General features: G+C 41.2%; 1 protein-coding gene across 5 annotated transcripts in view; it reads right to left on the bottom strand.

Annotated features, from left to right (window-relative positions):
- Positions 1-21,648, bottom strand: part of shf (Src homology 2 domain containing F) — a 197,489-nt gene that overhangs the window by 36,629 nt on the left and 139,212 nt on the right. Inside the window, exons 3-5 of one of the 5 annotated variants that reach the window (XM_088333495.1) lie at positions 19,286-19,501; positions 16,420-16,518; positions 7,111-7,257 (exon numbers count right to left, since the gene is read on the bottom strand). In XM_088333495.1, coding sequence (XP_088189621.1) covers positions 7,111-7,257; positions 16,420-16,518; positions 19,286-19,501 — 462 coding nt within the window. The remainder of the gene's footprint in view (positions 1-7,110; positions 7,258-16,419; positions 16,519-19,285; positions 19,502-21,648) is intronic. The other 4 variants (XM_088333493.1, XM_088333491.1, XM_088333492.1 and 1 more) reach the window with 4 other exon arrangements.

Below are 21,648 nucleotides of genomic sequence, written 5' to 3'. Positions count from 1 at the left end.
ACGAAAGCACGACCAACTTGGGTGCCATGGTGCTTAACTTGTTTGGGTGTTTGGGCATTTGGCTTGGCCATGGTCAAATGTGTATGTTTTTTGTACTTTTTTCCTTTTCTTTGTTTTTGTGTGACTCTGCAGTACATTAAACACACTAGGTAACTGGAATACTATACTCATTTACAATATAATTATCAATGAGGAGAAAATTGCTGTTACAAGTGCACTGCATTAAAGAGGTCTAAATGTAGTGGAAGCTAGAGCTCTTTTTGGTGATACGAATGAGTGGAGAGGTGTTGTGAAAAGATAGTGGGATGTTTGGACTAAGGGATGGGCAGGGCACCTGTATGATGCAGCAGGGGTAAACCAGTGAAAACTGTCCGGCCCTGCTGTTGAACAGAAGAGTGTGTTGTGTCACATGGCCGCTTTCTTGTGTCCCGTTTCACTTGAAGGTACGAAAGCATGACCAACTTAGGTGCTGAGGTGCTTAAGTTGTTTGGGTGTTTGGGCATTTGGGATGGCCATGGTCCAAATTGTTTATGTTTTTATCTCCTTTTTTACTTTTCTTTGTTTTTCTGTATGTTTGTCTTGCTGTCGGTCACCCCTCTCGAGGGATATGACCAAGTGTAGATAGATCGAAAAATCAAAAGACTTACTTAAAGAATTATGTTATGTTCAGCACATTAAGGTACAAAAGTCAATTCCATTGAAGTTGGGAAAAAGTTTAAAATGTCAGTAAAATTAGAATAGAATGACTTGCAAACCTTTTCTAACCCATATTTAAATGAATACACCACAAAGACAAGATTATCCATGTTCAAACTCATAAACTTTATTTCCATAAGCAAATAATGATAAACTTAGAATTTTATAATTGCAACAAGTGCCAAAGTAGTTGGGAAAGGGGCTTCTTCACCATTGTGTTACATCACCTTTCCTTTTAATAACACTCAATAAACGTTTAGGAAGTGAGGAGACTAGTTGTTGAATCGTTGATAGTGGAATCCTTTCCCATTCTTGCTTTATGTACAGCTTCAGCTGTTCAACAGTCCGGGGTCTCCTTTGTCTTATTCTGCGCTTTATAATGCGCCACACATTTTCAATGGGAGACAGGTCAGGACTGCAGGCAGGCCAGTCAAGCACCCGCACCCTCTTACTACGAAGCCACGCTGTCGTGAGACGTGCAGTGTGTGGCTTGGCATTATCCTGCTGGAAGAAGCAAGGGCGCCCATGGTAAAGATTCTGTTTGGATGGCAACATACTTTGTTCCAAAACCTGAATGTACTTTTCTGCATTAATGGTGCCTTCACAGATGTGCAGGTTACCCATTCCTTGGCCACTCATGCACCCCCATACCATCACAGATGCTGGCTTTTGCACTTTGCGTGCATAACAGTCTGGGTGGTTCTGTTCTTCTTTGGACCGGAGGACACGACGTCCACAATTTCCAAACACAATTTGGAAAACTGACTCATCAGACCACAGAACACTTTTCCACTTTGTATCAGTCCATTTTAGATGGGCTCGGGCCCAAAGAACCCTGCGGCGTTTCTGGATGTTGTTGATGAATGGCTTACGCTTTGCAACATAAAGTTTTAACCCACACTTACGGATATAGCGTCGAACTGTATTGACTGACAGTGGTTTTCCAAAGTGTTCCTGAGCCCATGTGGTGATGTCCTTTACACATTGATGTCGGTTCTTAATGCAGTACCGCTTGAGGGCTCGGAGGTCACGGGCATTCAATAATGGTTTACGGCCATGCCGTTTACGCACAGTGATTTCTCCAGATTCCCTGAACCTTTTCACAATATTATGGACTGTAGATGATGATATCCCTAAATTCCTTGCAATTGTACTTTGAGGAATGTTGTTTTTAAACTGTTCAACAATTTGCCCACGCAGTTGTTCACAAAGAGGTGAACCTCGCCCCATCCTTGCATGTGAATGACTTAGCTTGTTCGGGTCTCCCTTTTTTATACCCAGTAACAACTCTCACCTGTTGCTAATTCATCTGTTCACCTGCAAATAGTTGGTTGATTTCCATTCATCCACTTTCTGAGTAGTTATTGACACCTGTCCCAACTATTTTGGCACGTGTTGCTGTCATCAAATTACAGAGTTGATGATTTTCTCCCAAAACAATAAAGTTTATGAGTGAAGACAATAAATATGTTGTCTTTGCTGTGCATTCATTTAAATATGGGTTGAAAAGAATTTGCAATTTACTTGGATCAATTTTTATTTGCAATTAACACACTTTCCCAACTTCATTGGAATTGAGTTTTGTAAATATCTCGACATATTACTAAGGAGCACCCAATATTACTCTATAATGTATGCTGTTGTGATTTCAATTAAATTACGACACATTTCACAATATTTGTTTCTTAAAGAAAGAGAAACAAAGACCCTAAATATGGACACACACAACATTGTCAAGTGCTGGAATAAAAAAATAAACTTACACAAAAAAAAAACCCACAAAAAATGCATCTTCAGGTGCTGCTGTTTAGATTAGCAATATAATCTGAACAATCTAAGCCGTTAACGATTGATGGATTACTCATTAAGTGGAATAAACTAATCGTAGTCAACAAACCATGACCCGGGGAATTGTGTATCTCTCTGACGATTTTCAGTAGCCTGTAGCACACTACGGGATTCATTTTTTGAACAAAGACTGTGTGCCTTGAGATTTTTTTAATAAGAAAAAGTGTGCCTTGGCTCAAAAAAGGTTGAAAAACACTGGTGTAGTGGGTGGCACATCTGTGGTAAAGAGAAACCCTCCCCCCAGAAACTCTCAGTTTAAATACTGGATCATGCTTTCACAAGTTACCCTCATATACAGAAGGTGACCCAAAACGTGCCGCATAGCCTGAGACAGAGCGAGGATCGCTTTACAGCTGGATGCCAATCTCAAAGCTCTTCACACGGCAGCCAGCAAAGGGGGGTACAACCAGAATTCGTTTCCCATGGATGCGCCGACATAAATCAAATACCCTATCTCTGGTTTTCCTTTACACCCCGTTTTCCCCTGCAAGAGGGGACAAGATCCAATTCCCTCGCATTCGTTCTGCCACACGTTCTTGCTTTGAGTGTCAAATAACAAGAGAGTTCAAAGTTTGGCCGTTTTGAGTGTTTAATACAGAGACCCCACACTACTTTGCGCTTCAGTTATCACCGGCTCACTGCTTCTTGGATTTTAAATTGAATTGTCCTTATTGTCATTGATATAAATTTGTCGTGCATTGTGTTTCTAAGACCAAGAGGAAGGCCGCGATTGACATGGATGGATGGTGTGATGAGTGCACTGCAGGAAATCTAGTGGAAGCTAGATCTGTAACCTCATTGGAAGTTTTTAATTCAAGGCTTAAGACACACTTCTATTTCAAAGCTTATGATTGATCCCCACCTCATATTCTGTATTGTCCTGTCTTTTTCCGACTGCCTGCCTGGTGGTGATACGAAGGAGAAGGACAATTTGAGATGAGTCAGCAGACCAGCGTTTGACCTGAAGCATGTCAACGCCTGCATGGACCAGCTGGCAGAGATGGGAAGCTGCGTCGTGGCCGTCATAGACTTTCTGGACTAGTTTACAGGCTGGGGGCGTCGTTGCTGTCATACACTTTCCGGACAATTTTTCAACATCTTACCTAGTGTTTACTATGTTTGTGTACTGTAATGCTAAATGTAATTCACCCTGGTCATCCTGAAAGGGGGATTACCATTTGTGAGGTCCCTTCTCAAGGTTTTTCTTTTTCCTCACGCTGCCCGCATGTTGGTTTAAGATCAGGTAATTGTGTCATTGTAAATCTGTGCAGTCCTTTGAGACATTTTTGTGATTAAGGGCTACATAAATAAATTTGACTTGACTTGACCTGACTAGAGCTCTTGTTGGTGCAAGGAATGAGTGGAGAGGTGTTGTGAAAGGATAGTGGGATGTTTGGACGCGTTCTAAGGGATGGGCAGGGCATCTGCATGATGCGGCAGGGGTAAACCAGTAAAAGCTGTCGGGCCCTGCTGTGAACAAAAAAGTGTGTTGTGCACTCTGACTCTGAGTGACACGGACGCTTTCTTGTGTCTTGTTTCATCTGGAGGGACGAAAGCATGACCAACTTAGGTGCCGAGGTGCCTAACCTGTTTGGTTGTTTGAGCCTTTGGGTTGGCTATGGTCCAAAAATGTTTGTGTGTTTTTTTCTATTTTTTTTCCCCCCTTTTATTTTCTTTGTTATTGTATGTGTTTGTCTTGCTGTCGATCACCCCTCTTGAGGGATATGACCAAGGTAGGTAGATAGATGGATAGATAGATAGTGTTTCTAATAGACAGCAGACAGCAGGGAATGTTTGGGGAGGGCACTCTGTGTTGGGTGGATGTGTATGTTGCTGTGCGCGACTGATAGGCAGGCACTGCCTCCCAAAACAAACTGCAGCATAATGACAGATACCTTCTAGCGGCTCACTATATTAAAAATAAATCAGTTAAATTGTAGTCTGAGGAAAGTCAGAAGAGTGCAAAGAAATGGTGATCACCAGCCGGTGCTCCGTGGATTATTGTCAGGTTCGAGAAGCGACTAAGGCGGCGTAGGGGAGAAGGCAACAGCGGTGCTAAGTCCGGTCTAATGATACAGGTAAGCTTATAACTGTCACAAGCAACCCCTGCGGAGCCTGTATTTCAGGAGCACCAGATCCATTACCCACCAACCGGATGACCTGGAGATACTAGTAGGAACCTGCTTCATTCAGGACAGTTATATTTTAGTCATCGCCAGCCAATTTGAGGATAACCAATGCTAGCACGCATCTGAGGCGCCTCTCTCTAAATGTCTTTCTTACACCGAAAAGAGAAGCCTTTCAATTTAGTTTTACTTTTTGTATGATAAAACCATTCATTCAATTGCAGTTACGCATTGTTGTTATCAGGGTTGGGTAGGGTTACTTTAACTGGATTACTTTCAATTACTTTTGGATTACTCCAATACCAAATATGCTAATAAAAGACAAAAGAGACTAAATATGAATAAAATGATGACTCACAACAGGTGTTAAGCCTTCTCTCCTGGCTTTGATCTCCGGCAAAACTAACTTAAAATGCGACAGAAACAAAATGAAAATAAATCCAAACAGCTTGCCAACATCATTTTTGCTGTTCCATGTGTTTCGTTACTCCCCAAGCCTGCACAAAATTGAGTCATTTTATTCATATTTAGTTTCTTTTGTCATTTATTAGCATATTTGGTATTGGAGTAATCCAAAAGTAATTGAAAGTAATCCAGTTAAAGTAACCCTACCCAACCCTGGTTGTTATGTGTTATTTTCTTACAGTTGCATACTCTCAGTCGGTAATGATGCTTTGCAAAGGCATAGTGCTACTTGGCGGATATTCACTTTTTGTGGGTGGTTTTGATCCCCATGAACTGCGATAACAGATATCTCTGTATTGTGACACCAGGACATTGTAATCTAGGTCGGGTGAAGATCCAGGGCCACTTTGAAGTTCAACCCGGTGGCAGCGCCTTTGCACGACTTACTCGACCAACTAAAATAACCGAAGATGCGTGTGATTGTTTTGCAAGTGTTCAAGTGCGGAGGCCTGCCATTCAGGGAAAGCATCTGGAAGTGGGACGGGCATGTTGACAAAAGGAAATTGGGGGGAGGGGGTCAGAGCGGGCGATTGCGTGCAGTTGGGCACAATTAAAACTAATGAGCCTTCGGCACTTCAAACTCAGCACAGGAGTGAGTGATTTTCTGCCCCGTGTAATCCAGATGGAAAAAAGTGAGGTGTGGACCAAAGTCACCATTATAACTACTAACCCACTCATACTTATAAAAGCAAATGCTAAACGTATCAGACTAACAAGATATTTTTGGATAATGTTTTCGACCATAAAATACAATGCAAGCTTCTAACATCAAGTTAGGAGCCCAAATTATAACTAACCACTTTGATTCATAATTCAAAATAGTGTGATGATGATGATGATCTCTCTGTCTCTCTCTATGTCTCAGTATCGCTCTCTCTCTCACTCTCTCTCTGTCTCTCTCTCTCTCTCCATCTCTTTCTCTCCTTTTCTCTCCCTTTGTCTATGTCTCCCTTTCTCCATGTCTCTATGTCTCCCTTTTTCTATGTCTCCATCTCTTCCTTTCTCTATGTCTCTATGTCTGTGCCTTTCTCAATCGCTCCCTTTCTCCGTCTCTCTGTGTCTCCCTTTCCCCATCTCTCTGTCTCTCCCTCTCTCTCGGTCTCCCCCTCTCTCCATATCTGTCTCCCCCTTTCTCCGTCTCTCTGTCTCTCCCTTTCCCCATCTCTCTGCCTCTCGGTCTCTCGCTCTCTCCATTTTTCCCTCTCTCTGTCTCTGTCACTTTCTCTCCTCTTTTCCATGTCTATATATGTTCTCTTTCTCTCCCTTTCTCTCCCTTTGTCTATGTCTCCCTTTCTCCATGTCTCAATGTCTATATGCCTCCCTTTCTCTATGTCTCTGTCTCTCTTTCTCTATGTCTCTGTCTCTCTTTCTTTATGTCTCCCTTTCTCTGTTTCTACCGGTCTCTCCCTTTCTCCATCTCTCTGTCTCTCCCTTTCTCCATCTGTCTCTCCCTTTCTCCGTCTCTCTGTTTCTCCCTCTCTCTTGGTCTCTTCCTCTCTCCATCTCTCTGTCTCTGTGTCTCTTTCTCTCCTTTTCTCCATGTCTCCCTTTTTTCTGTCTCTATGTCTCCCTTTTTCTATGTCTCCATCTCTTCCTTTCTCTATTTATGTCTCTGCCTTTCTCGATCTCTCTGTCTCTCCCTTTCCCCATCTCTCTGTCTCTCCCTCGGTCTCTCCCTCTCTCTCTTTCTGTCTCTCTCTCAAATCTATTTGTGGCTTAGATGAAGACTTTCAGGATATGTGATGGTCCCTATTTCCTAGAATGACAGCCTTATGATCAAAAAGAAATCCTAAATATAATAAAATGAAGTCCCTTCAGCTTTTTGCCGCTGTATCTAATTTCCTCAAAATAAATACACTGATGACAACAGAAACAGACTGAAAAGAGGATGAACGGAAATATGATAAAATAACAGCGGGCGGCAGGACTCAATCGGACAGGACAAACACTGGTCAAGTAGAACACCAACACCCACCCTGGTGGTGCTGCTCGCTTGCAGCTTGTCCGGGCGAGAGTTGAGCCGTCTGTGAGGGCGACTCCAGCTCCTCCACCAGAGGGGAGTTGCTGTTGAGCTGCCCTACCGGAGGGGGCCACGGGAGGTCCTTGATCACTTTAATCTCTACTGCAAGGGGGCCCCAAAAAGGAAAGGAGGAAATGGACCACAACAAAAGGGGAAGAAGGTAAGAGAGCAAGAAGAACATTTTGAGAAACGTTTCAGAGTTGAGTTAGAGAGATGGTTGTGTCTGAACAGGAAGCTGGAATAGAGAAAGAGGGAAAAGAGGATGGCAGTTAGTTTGTTAGAACGGTAGTTCGTTGGAGAGCGGTGAAAAATTGGTAGTAGAAACACAGCTGAAGCAACTACACTATGTCAAACAGTGTTCTCGTTTGCCCGCGTCCCTGTGTCCTAGACGCATTATTTTTGCTGGGGACGCATCGTGTCAAATCAACGTGCGTCCCCGGGACGCAACTTTTTTGACACGAAATTGTCATTATCGTTTTTTAAGAAAGATTTACCGCACTCAAAACTTTTTGTGAGGCAGATCCCCCATTGTTGTTTTGGTCTCGCGGTTCGAGTTTTTGTCTGCACGCCGATCTCAGCAAACAAGATCTCATCGCTTCGAGATTACGTCATTGTTGTGGTGGTTGTCGTCGAGTGAAAGAGAAGTATGCCTCCTAAAAAACAGTAGTCCGGGGACGGACGTCGATTCAACACGATGCGTCCCCAGCAAAAATGATGCGTCTAGGACGCGGGAAAACGAAGACACTGATGTTGGTCTCGAGTAATAATAGCATCAATGCTGCCCTGAACTTCAAGATTGTCTTTATTATCTATCCACTTTCTGCATCACCTATCCTCACCAGGGCCATGGGGTTACTGGATGTACTATAGTGTGGAAACGAACAATCGATGTTTTTTTAAACCCAAGCACAACAAAATGGTCAGGACAACAATACAGTGGGACCTCGCTACTTCGCGGTTCACCGTTCGCGGGTTCAGAGCTTCGCGGTTCTAAAAAATAAAAATAAAAAATAAAAATAATAATAATAATAAAATATATATATATATATATTTTTTAAGCATTTTTGAAGGGGCGTCGCTACTTTGCAGATTTTCACTTTTTGCGGGTGGTTTTGGTTCCCATTAACCGGGTCTAAAAAATAATTAAAATAAAATAAAATAAAATATATATATATATATATATATGTTTTTTTTTAAGCATTTTTGAAGGGGCTTTGCTACTTCGCAGATTTTCACTCTTCGCGGGTGGTTTTGGTCCCCATTAACCGGGTCTAAAAAATAATAAAAATAAAATATAATAATTTTTGTTGTTTTTTTTAAGCATTTTTGAAGGGGCTTCGCTACTTCGCAGATTTTCACTCTTCGCGGGTGGTTTTGGTCCCCATTAACCGGGTCTAAAAACTAATAATAATAATAATAATAAAAAAAAAAAAGAAGAAATAAATAAGTATTTTTGAATGGGCGTCGCTACTTCGCAGATTTTCACTTTTTGCGGGTAGTTTTGGTCGCCATTAACCGGGTTTAAAAAAAGAATTATAATAATACTAATAATAATTAAAAAAATATATATATATATTTGAAGGGGCGCCGCTACTTCGCGGATTTTCACTTTTCGCGGGTGGTTTTGGTCCCCATTTACCGGGTCTAAAAAAATAAAAAAATAAAAAAATATATATATCTATATATATATTTTTTTTAAGCATTTTTGAAGGGGCGCCGCTACTTCGCGGATTTTCACTTTTCGCGGGTGGTTTTGGTCCCCATTAACCGCGATAACCGAGGGATTACTGTAAAGGTTTTGTTTTATAGTCAACAAACACTTAAGTGACCTTGGATTCTAGCTAATTTGTCTACCTTTTTTTTAACTCAAGGCAGGTTCCAAATTTCTTGAGGCTTTTTCATTAGCTCGACTGTTCGCTCTGCTACCATTTCATTTCGCCCGCTTAATTTAATCAGCTAATAGCTTACGTGTGCATATTCAAAACAAGACGGTCTTGTTTATGCCGCAAATTATGTGCAAGAAGAACCTCGTCTTCGCCCCCCTCCGGTGCAGGGCTTCTCAATGCTCGTAACCAATGTTCCCTGTAATTTTCCTTACGGGTCTGAGCGTTCACACAAAGTCGGTGAGCAACGCTTAAAACAACAGTGAGCAACCATAATCCAAAGTGTGGCAAGATAATTAATTATCAAACATGTCCAAAACTTGACATCAAGTTACATTTTGCTGAGTTTCCGGCAATGCCAAATTATTTTTCTCTTTTGAATGTATCGACTCAAGTACTATTGCAAAGGTTGTACGGGCTACAAACGTCGTTTGTTCTTACAATTCATTCACAAGATATCAATTTATTTTTATTTCCTGATACATTTTTTCCCATAATATTAACATTTTGGGGGAATTATTTAGTCGGTTGTAAGATACAGAACTGTACTTAATCACATTTTTTAGTGGAAGTACAATGTTGGCAACAGGGTTCACTTGATATAATTGGAAATTATTTGAATGCAACAAACTTTTTCTTCTTTTTTCCGTGGTTTTTTTTCTACTTTTTTTTAAATTACTATAAAAAAATCTCATTGTGTTTATTTTTTCTGAGCTGTTACTTTTTTCTTTTTGTTCTCTATTTACTTTTTTCCTACATTTCTTTCTTTTCTTTTTTCTAAATTTTTCCTTGTTTTTTTCTCTTCCTTTTGTTTCTTTTTTTCTCAGCTTTTCACTACTTTTTCATTTTGGTATTTTTTTCATTTGTTTTATTCCCCCCCTTCTTTTAAGTCATTGGGTGCATAGTTTTACATAATATTTGGTCATGTTGGGATTAAAGAAGCAAAAACAACCCGAAGAGCCGTTTAGGACCCGAAAGAGCCGGTTCCTTTTAGTGAGCCGAGCCGAAGAAGCCGGTTCTCGACATACTCTACTAACTTTACTCAACTTCGTTCGACTTCAAAATACCGCATTTAGGACACAACGTCAGGGGAACCCGTGTATTTTAACCTTCATGCACTGTAACTTTGACTTAAGTCGCTTCTTCATTAGTAATTTTCAGCCCTCATTTTAGTGCGCTGGCCAGATTTTCTTGTGCGCCGAGAATGTGCGAGCAGTGCGCAATTGCGCACGCGCGCAGCTTAGAGGGAACACTGCTTGTATCCATCACATCATACAATAGAGCTTCATTTCAGAGCATGCTGGTTTGAAAGAGGGCCTTTCGAATGAGAAAAGACGGGAGAGGCAATGGAAGTCTTGGAACGGGGACGATGAGAATGGCGGAAACGTCATCGCTAGCCCGAGTGCGTGTGGTCCAATGTGTGCGAGTGAAGATAAGCGACGGCGGGACATGTCTGAAAGAAAGCGGGGCGTCTTGAAGGTTATCAGCACGCCGCGGTTCAGCGGGGCGACGACGGCGGTTTTTCAGGATCATTCTGCGCCGCTGGACCGTAAAAGCGATCGATGATTTATTGGAGGAGTTTCTGGATGGTTAGACTCGTAAGATTCATTAAAAATACATAGCGCTAGCACACACCTGTGGCGAAGGGTTATTGCAAGCTTACCTCTATGTAGGAGTTTGTTAACCGCTTTGTATAAAATAACTCTGAGGTACATACCAAAATCGGTCTTATTTTTAGATGCTGTTTTATCGATAACGTGCAGTTACGAACAGTATTACAATACAGAGCGAGAAGAAACTTTTAGTGCTGTACTTTCACATATAGCGCACATGTGACTGGCTGGCAACCAGTTCAGGGTGTCCTCCTGCCCACTCCCCGAGGATAGCTGGGATGGGCTCCAGTACCCCCGCGACCCTACTTAGGATAAGCGGTGCAGATAATGGATGGATGGATAGTTTTAACCCAAAAGATATCAATGTACAGTGGAACCTCGGTTTTCGAACGCCTCTCAGTTCGAACAAATCGGAGTCAGACCAAAAATTTCGCAAAATTCTTGCTTTGCTGTTCGGTCATAAAAATCGGAGTTCGAACGCCGGTAATGCGTGAGTGCGTACGCTAGGGTGCGATGCTGAGCGGCGTACGGGTGTAGATCGCTCTTTTCGTGACCAACTGTTATCGCGTGCGGACGTGCTTCGTTTTGCTTTCGCTTTTAATATAGGTGTACGAAGTGTTTTAGCCTCCAAATATGCCTCTGAAGAAAATCAGTGCAAGCAGCAAAGTTGCTACAGGTGAAAAAAGAAAAGTAGTGCGTACAACTATTGCGTTTAAGAAAGAAATAATAGCAAAATATGAAGGTGTGCAAGCGCCTTCTGCTGACCACCACAAAGGTAAGAAATCCTATGCATAATTCTTTTCTTTATCCTTTTAAAAAAAAATTCAAACGTTCATGTTAGCGTAATCTTTCGTACGGAAGATTACGATAACGCGAACGTACGATTAGCCTGGGTTAGCTTTATGTTTACGTTAAACATTCAAGGTAAACATTCAGGGTGTTGGAACGGAGCCCAACATTCAGGGTGTTGGGACGCAGCCCCTTTTCCAATGAATCGCTCACCACTTGTTGTGGAGACCCGGGTGCTAAATGACTTGTACACGACCTGATTTTTTTATTTCTACACGTTCATGTTAGCGTAATCTTTCGTACGGAAGATTACGATAACGCGAACGTCCGATTAGCCTGGCTTAGCTTCATGTTTCCGTTAAACATTCAAGGTAAACATTCATGGGTGTTGGAACGGATTAAAACGATTTACATGATTTTTAATGGGAAAAATGATTTCGGTGATCGAACAAATCGGTTTTCGAACAGGGTTCTGGAACGGATTATGGTCGAGCACCGAGGTTCCACTGTATTTTAGAAATAAAAGATCAAAATATTGGGACCCCTGCATAGTTTGGGTAGAGCACACGGCACAGTGTGAGAGCTCATCCGGATTGAAAACGCCAGCGCACTTCCTCCTGCTGCCATGCGGGCTTCCTCATTTGTTCCTTACATCATACATCACGGTCGCTTCTCAGCTACCGACTCATCCATCAGCTGCCTCAGTCAGCGATGGCAGCACAAGAGGCTTTTGTACTTGCCACTGTGTGACTGAGACTGCTGCTGCTGCTGAGGTCATGGCAAGGATGAACGATTAACCCGAAAGCTCAATCGCGAACCCTCCTAGCACCTTAACAAGGCTAGAAATTTAAATAGTAAAAAAAAAAAGGTTGTTGAGTGTTATTGCACTCTCCTTGGCTGATCATTAACGGGGATAAATAGTCTGGCGGAGCGGTATCAGACCCTAGTGGGAGGGCAGCTGGCGGCGCGCGAGGGGTTTTACGATAGCATTCTCATCATATTTTGTTTGGGCGACATTTTCATTTTCCTATTTAATGTGGCTGTGGAAATTGTGAAGGTTTTTGATGTTTTCTGGAACGGTCTATTAAAACTCGATTGGCGGCGAGTACATTAGTCACTGTTATTACTAACACCGTTCACCAGTGAGAGTTTGTACCTTGTATTGGGGAAAACATACTAAAAGAAGTGTCTGAAATCATGTCTGCCCGGATGCCCGCATCTTTTACGTCGGGCGTACAACTTACACAAAATCTCTGCCCGGGTGGCCAACAACTTTTTCAAAAAAGAAAAAAAAAGAATTTATTGCTTTTATATAGCGCTTTTCAAGTCAATGACTTCCCAAAGCGCTTTACAATGTGCTCCACATTTCCCAATAGCGGCCTTGTGTTGCAGCCATGTGAGACGCTAACCTGCTTATTGGGGGTATTAGGGGTTCAGTGTCTTACCCAAGGACACTTCGACATGTAACACGGACAAGCCGGGACTCGAACTAGGATCCCTTGACCCCAAGACGAGCGCTCTACCTCCTGAGCTACTTTTGTTTTCATTTTTCATTTTTATATTTTTTCAAATCAAACGTTTGCTTTATTCCGATTTCGAAATCTTCGTTCGGTTTGGAAATTTCGGTTCGTTAGGCAATTTGCATGCTCGTCAGCCAATCAGAAGCCTGCATCGGATAACCTCCTAACTTTCCTTAGCGTTATAAAGTTGTGCATTTGCATTTCATTTTCCAAAGTAGGCACACAGAGAACACAAGAAAAATGGAGAAGTGGTTAGGAAACTTTGATGACGTCAGTTATAAGGGGGAAGATTAGGGCGATTTACTGCGTTTACGACAAGTACGGTATGTTTTTTTAACAGAGCTGTTTACTGTGTTGAGAGCGTGTTGCTAGTAGCGTTTTGCTACCCTTCACAGGCACGGTTTGGGATGGAAGTTATAATATTATTATTAAAGCTTTGACTCTCTCAGTGTACCGTCTTTCTTTGTAAATATGTGTAACCATGTATGATATGTATTTGCAACTGTATATTTTTGTAATGTATTTATTTTAGAGACTTATTCTGATATGTTTTGTACAGGCGAATCAAAAAGAAGGGACGAAAACCACGGGGGCTGACGGGAAGTGGAGTAAACGTGAGACGTGTTTGTGGACGCGGTCGACAATAGTGGATATATATTTTTCCCACCCTTACCTTTGGAAATATACACTTTTTTCCTTGGATTACTTTCAACGGGCACCCGGACTCTGCAGGTCTGCATTAAATCTTAAGTACCGGTATCATTTTCCGTTCATTTCGTGTTTGTATTGCGTTTTTTAAATGTGGGAGCATGCGGCTAATATACAGGTGCGGCTTGTGTATGTACAAAATCGGTTTTCCTCCTGAAATGTGGTGGGTGCGGCTTATAATCAGGTGTGCTCTATAGTCCAGGATTTTTTGGTATCTATAATTGGACCATAGATATGATTGATAGCAATTTTAACCATCTTGGTACACTATCTTAGTATAGAGTGATGACTCGCGATATGATTTTTATTCCACGTATCGATCATTTGTCCCACCCCTGCGTTTCAATCCTACCTTAATCATTATCTGTGACATTTCTGCTTTGCAAAAGCACTCCTACACCTCGATAAGCAATGTCTGTACGAATCGATGGCCACGAATGGTTAAAAGCAAGTGTCTCCCGACTGGACATTAAATCAGTGTCTATCCCAAGACGCCGGATCGTCAGCCGGCTGCAGACTTCAAACCTTTTTTGCCGTCGCGCATCTCAAAAAGAGGAAGAAGGCAGCCGAGGCCTTGATATGGAGAAAAACTCATTGATGTACACATCTAAAAAGGTTTCAACGCCTCGCAGAGGTGCAACCCTCAGACGACCGAAGCTTGGCCTCAATTCAAATCATTTTTTCACTTATTTTTACTTTTTCTTTGTCCTACAAATAAAAACTCAAGGAAAAATGAGAAAATTACTTCTAAGCTGTAGTTTATTTTCTTTAGAAACAGCATGTTTAATGGCCATGCCAATATCAGTGTGATAAAAATATTGACAGATGAATTTTAGAAGGACTTTAAACCAGTGGAGTGTCTGTAAACAAATGCCTCTGAGTGCAGCTTGATGGCAACATAGTGAGAAAGCCAATGTGATGGAGATGAGTGCATCCTTTATCCATGCAGAGATTTAAAATGGAATGTATTCTTAAAGCAGAAGTTAACCTGAAAAAAATATCTTTATAGTATAATGTCCAAAAGGTTTGGTTATTATTGTGTTAATGGGACATAAGTACTCTTTAACAGAATGGATCATTGTCGGAGGAGATCATTTCTTCCTCATGCCATGAGGCTCTTTAACTCCACCCAGGGGAGTAAAAGCCCACATTAAACCCCAACCCCAAATTTGCATATAACCCTATTTTTATTACAGTGTGTATTTTCCGTAGCACTTCTTAAATACTCTATAGCAAAACGTTATATTGGGTATTTTTGTATTCTATATCTTTACTTTATTATTATATTTTTCAACACAAGGATACTGCTGGAAGTGTGAATTGCCTTACAGGGATGAATAAAGTATCTATCTATCTAACTGTAAAGAGCAAAGATATTTTGCAGCCTTCTGTCCCCTGAAAATGACATTACAGCTACTCCATTTTCATGCTAGGATCAATTAGAAGGCAGATGAACTGGTTAACTGTCATTTCATTTGGTTGGGAAAACAGGAATCAAAATGGCCGCCCTGAAATTAAACATGAAAACAGATTGATAATGCTTATACTGATGAAATTTCTCCATCCATCCATTATCTGCACCGCTTATTCTCAGTTGGGTCCCGGGGGTGCTGGAGCCCATCCTAGCTATCTTCGGGCAGTGGGCAGGGGACACCCTGAACTGGTTGCCAGCCAGTCGCAGGGCACACAGAGACAGACAACTCACTCGATCATTCACTCCTAGAGACAATTTAGACAGGCCAATTAACCTGATATGCATGTTTTTGGAATGTGGGAGGAAACCGGAGTGCTTGGAGGAAACCCACGCAAGCACGAGGAGAACATGCAAACTCCACACAGGAGGTTTGATCTCATGACCTCAGAACTGTGCACACGCACTGTCCACTGCGCCGCTGTGCTGCCTACTGATTAAATGCTTAAACTAGAAGACTCTGTACAACAAATTCATTTTAGGAAATACTTCGAATTTCACTCAAAAAATGACGTTTTACAGAAAATTAATGTATGAATGTCTTGTAAGTCTGTATCTTTTTACCGTGCTGTGATATTTTGCTTAACTTTGGTGCATTTCCTGTTTTTTTTTACTATAACTGAACTTTTTATTTTGATTAGTGCTCTAGTTTTTCATTACCTAAATTCCATTAGATAGATAGATACTTTATTCATTCCCGTATGGAAATTCACACTTCCAGCAGTATTCTTGTGTTGAAAAATAAAGTAATAAAATATAGAATAAAAAAATACCCAATATAACGTGTTAATAAAGAGCATTTAAATAGTGTTACGAAAAATACACACTGTAATAAAAATAGGGTTATATGCAAATGTGGGTTTGGGGTTTAATGTGGGCTTTTACTCCCCCGGGTGGAGTTAAAGAGCCTCATGGCATGAAGAAATGATCTCCTCTGTCTGTCCGTGGATGTCATCTATGTTATCTAATATACAATAAAAAAACAGTATGTCAAACCAATGGAATTTGATTCTCCTAAAATAAATGGTAATATTTTTAAACTTGTTGAATTTGTGCTTCCACAGTTAATGTCATTCAAGTGGCGTACCAATTCAAAGCCAACTGATTTTCATTTCAAGAGGCCGACCTTTTTTTCATCCTATTAATCAAAAGGACTGCAACCTGGGGGCATTCCCCTTTGCATATATCCCAAATCGTGCACACGATTTAAGCTTAAAACATCATATTAATAAAACAAAAAAAAGACAAAGAGGCCCATTGCACAGTGGTGGTGGTGGTACCTGTGGGGGATTTAGGAGAGCAGTCCTTTCTTCTGTGGGGAACTGATCCAGTGCCACTTATAGAACCCTCGTAGCTAATGCAGTCATAACAAAGCAGAGCTGTTCAAGGATACAAAAAAAAGAAAATAGATACACAAATGCATATGGAGAGCTGATTAAATATTATTATCGGATATTTTTGTGCATTGTATTTATCTAGAACAGCCCTGTTTTGATGTTATGTCTGCCTTAGCCAACCTAGCTTGCATAACTAAACATACACACGGGGTTGGGTAGGGTTACTTTAACTGGATTACTTTTGGATTACTCCAATACCAAATATGCTAATAAAAGACAAAAGAAACTAAATATAAATAAAATGATGACTCACAACACGTGGTAAGCTTTCTCACCTGGCTTTTATCTCTTTGATCTCCGGCAAAACGAACATAAAATGCGACAGAAACAAAATGAAAATAAATCCAAACAGCTTGCCAACATCATTTTTGCCGTTCCATGTATTCCGTTACTCCACAAGCCTGCACAAAATTGAGTCATTTTATTCATATTTAGTTTCTTTTGTCTTTTATTAGCATATTTGGTATTGGAGTAATCCAAACGTAATTGAAAGTAATCCAGTTAAAGTAACCCTACCCAACCCTGCATACACACATCCTCCTGCATAAAGGAAAACACAGTACAAAGAAGGTACACCTGTGAATAAACATGTTGACAGATGTATGTAACCAAAGAAGGGAAGGTGCAGGTTGAGGAAGAATCAATCTGAGTTTAAAGGTAGAAGAACAATGTTAGTAGAAGGAATTGCATTTGGTTGAAAATGATAACAACTTGTGGTTTAATCCGGAACAAGCATCACAGTCGATAGTAGTATTCCTATCTGAAGGCTATAGTACCGTATTTTCCGCACTATAAGGCGCACCTAAAAGCCTTTATTCTTTTCAAAAGCTGACCATGCGCCTTATAATACAGCGCGCCTTATTTATGGATCAATATTAAGTCGCAAAGTCTTGCAACTAATGCAGCAGCCGCCGACTAGATTTACCCCGAACGCCAAGTAGTCCGCGGTGTATGCTAAGATTTATTTACCGGCGTTTCATTGGGTAACCAATGTGTCAATCATCATTTGAATCGATCACTATTGGCTAAAGTTATTTGGAGGTAAAGGGGGCAGATCCTTTTTATCATTTACAGGCTGGCATAGGCTAAAGCGGCAAAACAAAGCCTGCAATTGGCCGAAAAAGATGAATGTGAATAGCACGTTGGGTTGACGGCATAGAGAGAACAGCATTTTACTATTCTGTACTGTGTTTGTAAATATTTTACTCTCCTGGATTTACTACACTCACGGATATAAGAGGACCATGGTTGCACATTATTATTGAACACAACGACTTCGGTGAGCTACTCCGGCGATATATTTTCCCTGTATCTTGTTTCAGACTGAACTCGATGTTTATGTGATAAGCGGTGCAGATAATGGATGGAATGGAGTGTCTATTTTTAAATTAAACTCAATTCCAAGTGTTTATTGTCATATGCACAGTAAAGTTGCGAGCGAAAAAGAAAATAGAAACTAAGGAATGGTTGGCATTTCTTGAATCCCAAGACTAACCTTCCGAATGATATTTGGAACGATGCATTTGAGTGACATCTTACGGACACCGCATCCGCACGTGTTCTCGACACGTATTTGCGTCTTTGCAAGCTTTCGGAATGTTAAGGGGATGATAAGTTTGACTGAACTATCTGACTGTTTTGTCGACGTTCCCATTGTAGCGCCTTATAATCCGGTGCGCCTTATGTATGGAAAATATAGGACCAAAAACTATTTTTTCAGGGTGCGCCTTATAGTGCGGAAATTACAGTAATTGATTTGTTGATGACTGGGAGGTTTTATGTATCATATCAACTTGTTTGCTTTCTACAGTAAAGGAGGACAACATAAAGTAAGGTCCATGACCACGCCTCTCCTTCCACAATGACAAGAAGACAAGAGTACAGAACATTTAAAGAGCCTAACTAATCAATTCCTGAATCAAAAACCTATTAAAGAGTGAATTAATTGGGTTAACCAGGGCAAAATTCAGTCAGCATGTGGCGTTACCTGAGGCCAACAAAGAAACAGCAACGGTCAAAATATGCTATCATTTGTGCCTTTTCGAGAAAATGCTTTCGACAGGAAGTCATCCAAGTGGAACATAGTCTGGCTATTCCAGGGTTATAATCAACGGCTGAAAAAAGTATGATTATCAAAGCTTTCACGTTATGTCATGATTACCAATGTGATGTACCTGTGCCCGCTCCTTTGGCGCCAACTGCCGCAGACTCTGATTGGCTCCCTGTATTTAAACCCACGTCTATCTGTCACCTGTTGTCAGTCCGTCTGCAAACCTCAGTGTACCCGGCTTCGACCTGTTTTTGATCCTGACCACATCTACTCTCCCGTCCCGGCTTTCGATCTCTTTTCATCCCCGACCACGTCTGCTATCCTCTCCTGGCTTTCAACTTCTTTCTGATCCCGACCACGTTTTTTGCTCCCCTTGTATGATTACCGCCCAAAAGTGAACAAAGCTTCTTTCCCCCCCAAAAATTGTGATGCCTTGTGTTCCACAAAGTCAAGATTCTCTGTTGAACATCATCCCCTAGCATTTTCTGTGGACCAATTACTTCATTCATAAAGTTTCTAGGCAATAACTAACTGTACTGCTTTGACGTAAATATGCTATGCAATAATGCCAATGTACTACATTTTAGCCCCTTTTCTCTCCCTTTTATAGACATTTACCAGTATCACATAGATCATGATGTTGTTGGAGGCCCTTTGTCAGAAACTATAACCATAAATCTCATCTCACGTATACAGTACCTGCAAAGGCTTTGGAAATCCTCTCCTTCTTCCACTCCCAGGGCTGATCGTACTCTTCGGGTGGCCGTTCGTCATCTTGAGGCAGTCGACTCTCTCGGGGGAAACGCAAGTGTTCTGGGTCCGAGTCTCCGCCGTTTTCCGTGGGCTCGTACGGGGTGTCGTACAGGGGGAGCTGCTTGGTGCTGCCTTCCTTCCCACGACTGCCCGATCGGATTTCTAAAAATGACATGAAAATACAGTTCATAGGAATTTAATACCTATAATTAACTAAATACAAATCGTTTTGATGGTTGGATTAACGGAAGCAGATTTAGACTGATATGCAAACCCAACATATCTGCCAATAAACAGCAGTAGTAGCAGCCAGGTACATCGGTTCGAGTTATAAAAAGTGTCACTGTCTATTGACTAGTCTACTTTGTGCTGTACAGTAGCACTTTAACTAGTTCCCGCTGTTTTCATCTGCTAGGGAGCAGGACTTGCTACGGATAAAATTATATGGGTGGAAAATGTAAGGGATCCTCAAGAAAGTAAAATTTTCCAGAGTGGATGGAGAAAAATACCATATATGTACATATATAACGCTTGAGAATCCTCATTGTAATCATCAATGAAAATTGTGATTTGGCTCTTGATCTAAATTAGTCTGACAGCCCTAGTTTTCTGACTTTATAGGTATACCCAAATTCTTAAACATGCAAAATGCGAGGAAATAGTATTTTTTTTCCCACTCAATCTATATATATTTAATTGGAGTATTCCAATTTTGTTCCGAGATAAGGCATTTTTAAGACAGCATGTCAGCGGCCACCTGGGCAGGGTCGTTGGCAGACGTTATTTCAGACACTGGCTCTATAGAGGGCGATGTCACTTCATAGAAAAATGACATACAAACTAAATCAGCTGCCATTAATCATGATGGAATAAATCCACTGGCAAAGCAAAGCCACCAGTGAGCCATGTCATTTTTAAGGAGACTTGTTGTAAAAGATAGAAACAATTTCAAGCATTTACAAGCACTTCACCCAAAACTACAATACTTTAAAATACTCGAAAACACAACATTAAAATTCAACTATCCACAAGTATTTCAGGCATCGACAAGTATTTCAAGCACCCGGTTGAACTCTTGAGTTCTTGTACACGAGTTATCTGACAACCTTCTCCCAGTCATTGCATTTTTCACATTCCATGTTTGAAACCACCTCCTGTTTGAAAGTCAAGTCATGTTTATTTGTTTGGCCCTTAATCACAAAGAGTCTCAAAGGGCTGCACAGATCAAAGACTATTGCAAACTATCGACTATTATGACACCACCCCCTGATCTTAAACCTACATGAGGGAAAATAATACATATTGTCAACATGAAATATAGGTTATTCATAGATAGATAGATAGATACTTTATTCATCCCCAAAGGGAAATTCACATTTTCAGCAGCATCCCTGAGCTGAGAACAATACAATAATAAAGCAAGAAGAATACAATATACAAATACCCAGTGTGACGTGCTAATACCCACTGTAGCGTGTTCTATAGAGTATCTAGATAGTGCTACACAGAATACATATTGCAATAAAATACGGTAATATGCAATGTAGGTGGTGTGGTTTAATGTGGGCTTTTACTCTGCCGGGTAGAGTTAAAGAGCCTCATGGCATGAGGAAGAAAAGATCTCTTCAGTCTGTCCGTAGTACAAGACAGTGACAGCAGTCTGTCGCTGAAACTGCTCTTCTGTCTGGAGATAATGCTGTGTATGCTATAGAATAGAAGTGTGTTTTAAGCCTAGATTTAAACATCTCCACTGAGATTGCAGATCGAATCTCAAGGGGAAGAGCATTCTAGTTACGACAGGCTTCAATACCCTAACAAGGGAAAGTGGAAAAGTAGTGTAGAAAAACTTAAAAGGCATTCTACATCTGCCAATCTCCCCAGCTTTTTGTGTTGAGGCCTGCTTTTGCTCACTGGGTGTGGACACATCCGTCAAGAAAATTACAGTGACCGCCGTGAGATCCAACGACTTGCATGTTGCAACACGGCCGCAATCTTTGACCTCTGCATAACGTCGCTGCCCGAGCACCCCCACCTTGGTCCACACCCCCTAGCAGGAAGCTCCGATTCCTGTCCAGATGCTGCACTTGCTGCTCGACTCGTTCGAATAAAAATAATAATAATAAACCAAGAATCCAGCTCCCCCACTAAATTCTGATTAGTCAGTCGGAAAGCTGTTGAGTGCTCCGAGGGTTTTAAAAGCGGAGAAAGTGCGCTTCATTAAAGCTGCAGTAGCGGTGACCACAAGCATCTGTTAAATGCCACTGGAATAGTGTGCATCAAGGGAGGGTGAGATACAGCACAGAAAATGG

The sequence above is a fragment of the Urocampus carinirostris genome, chromosome 4 (genome assembly GCF_059441175.1).
Source record: "Urocampus carinirostris isolate Australia breed hairy pipefish chromosome 4, RoL_Ucar_1.0, whole genome shotgun sequence".
NCBI classification, from domain to species: domain Eukaryota; kingdom Metazoa; phylum Chordata; class Actinopteri; order Syngnathiformes; family Syngnathidae; genus Urocampus; species Urocampus carinirostris.
Note: the sequence above shows the minus strand (reverse complement) of the source record. Positions and strands in the feature narration are given on the sequence as shown.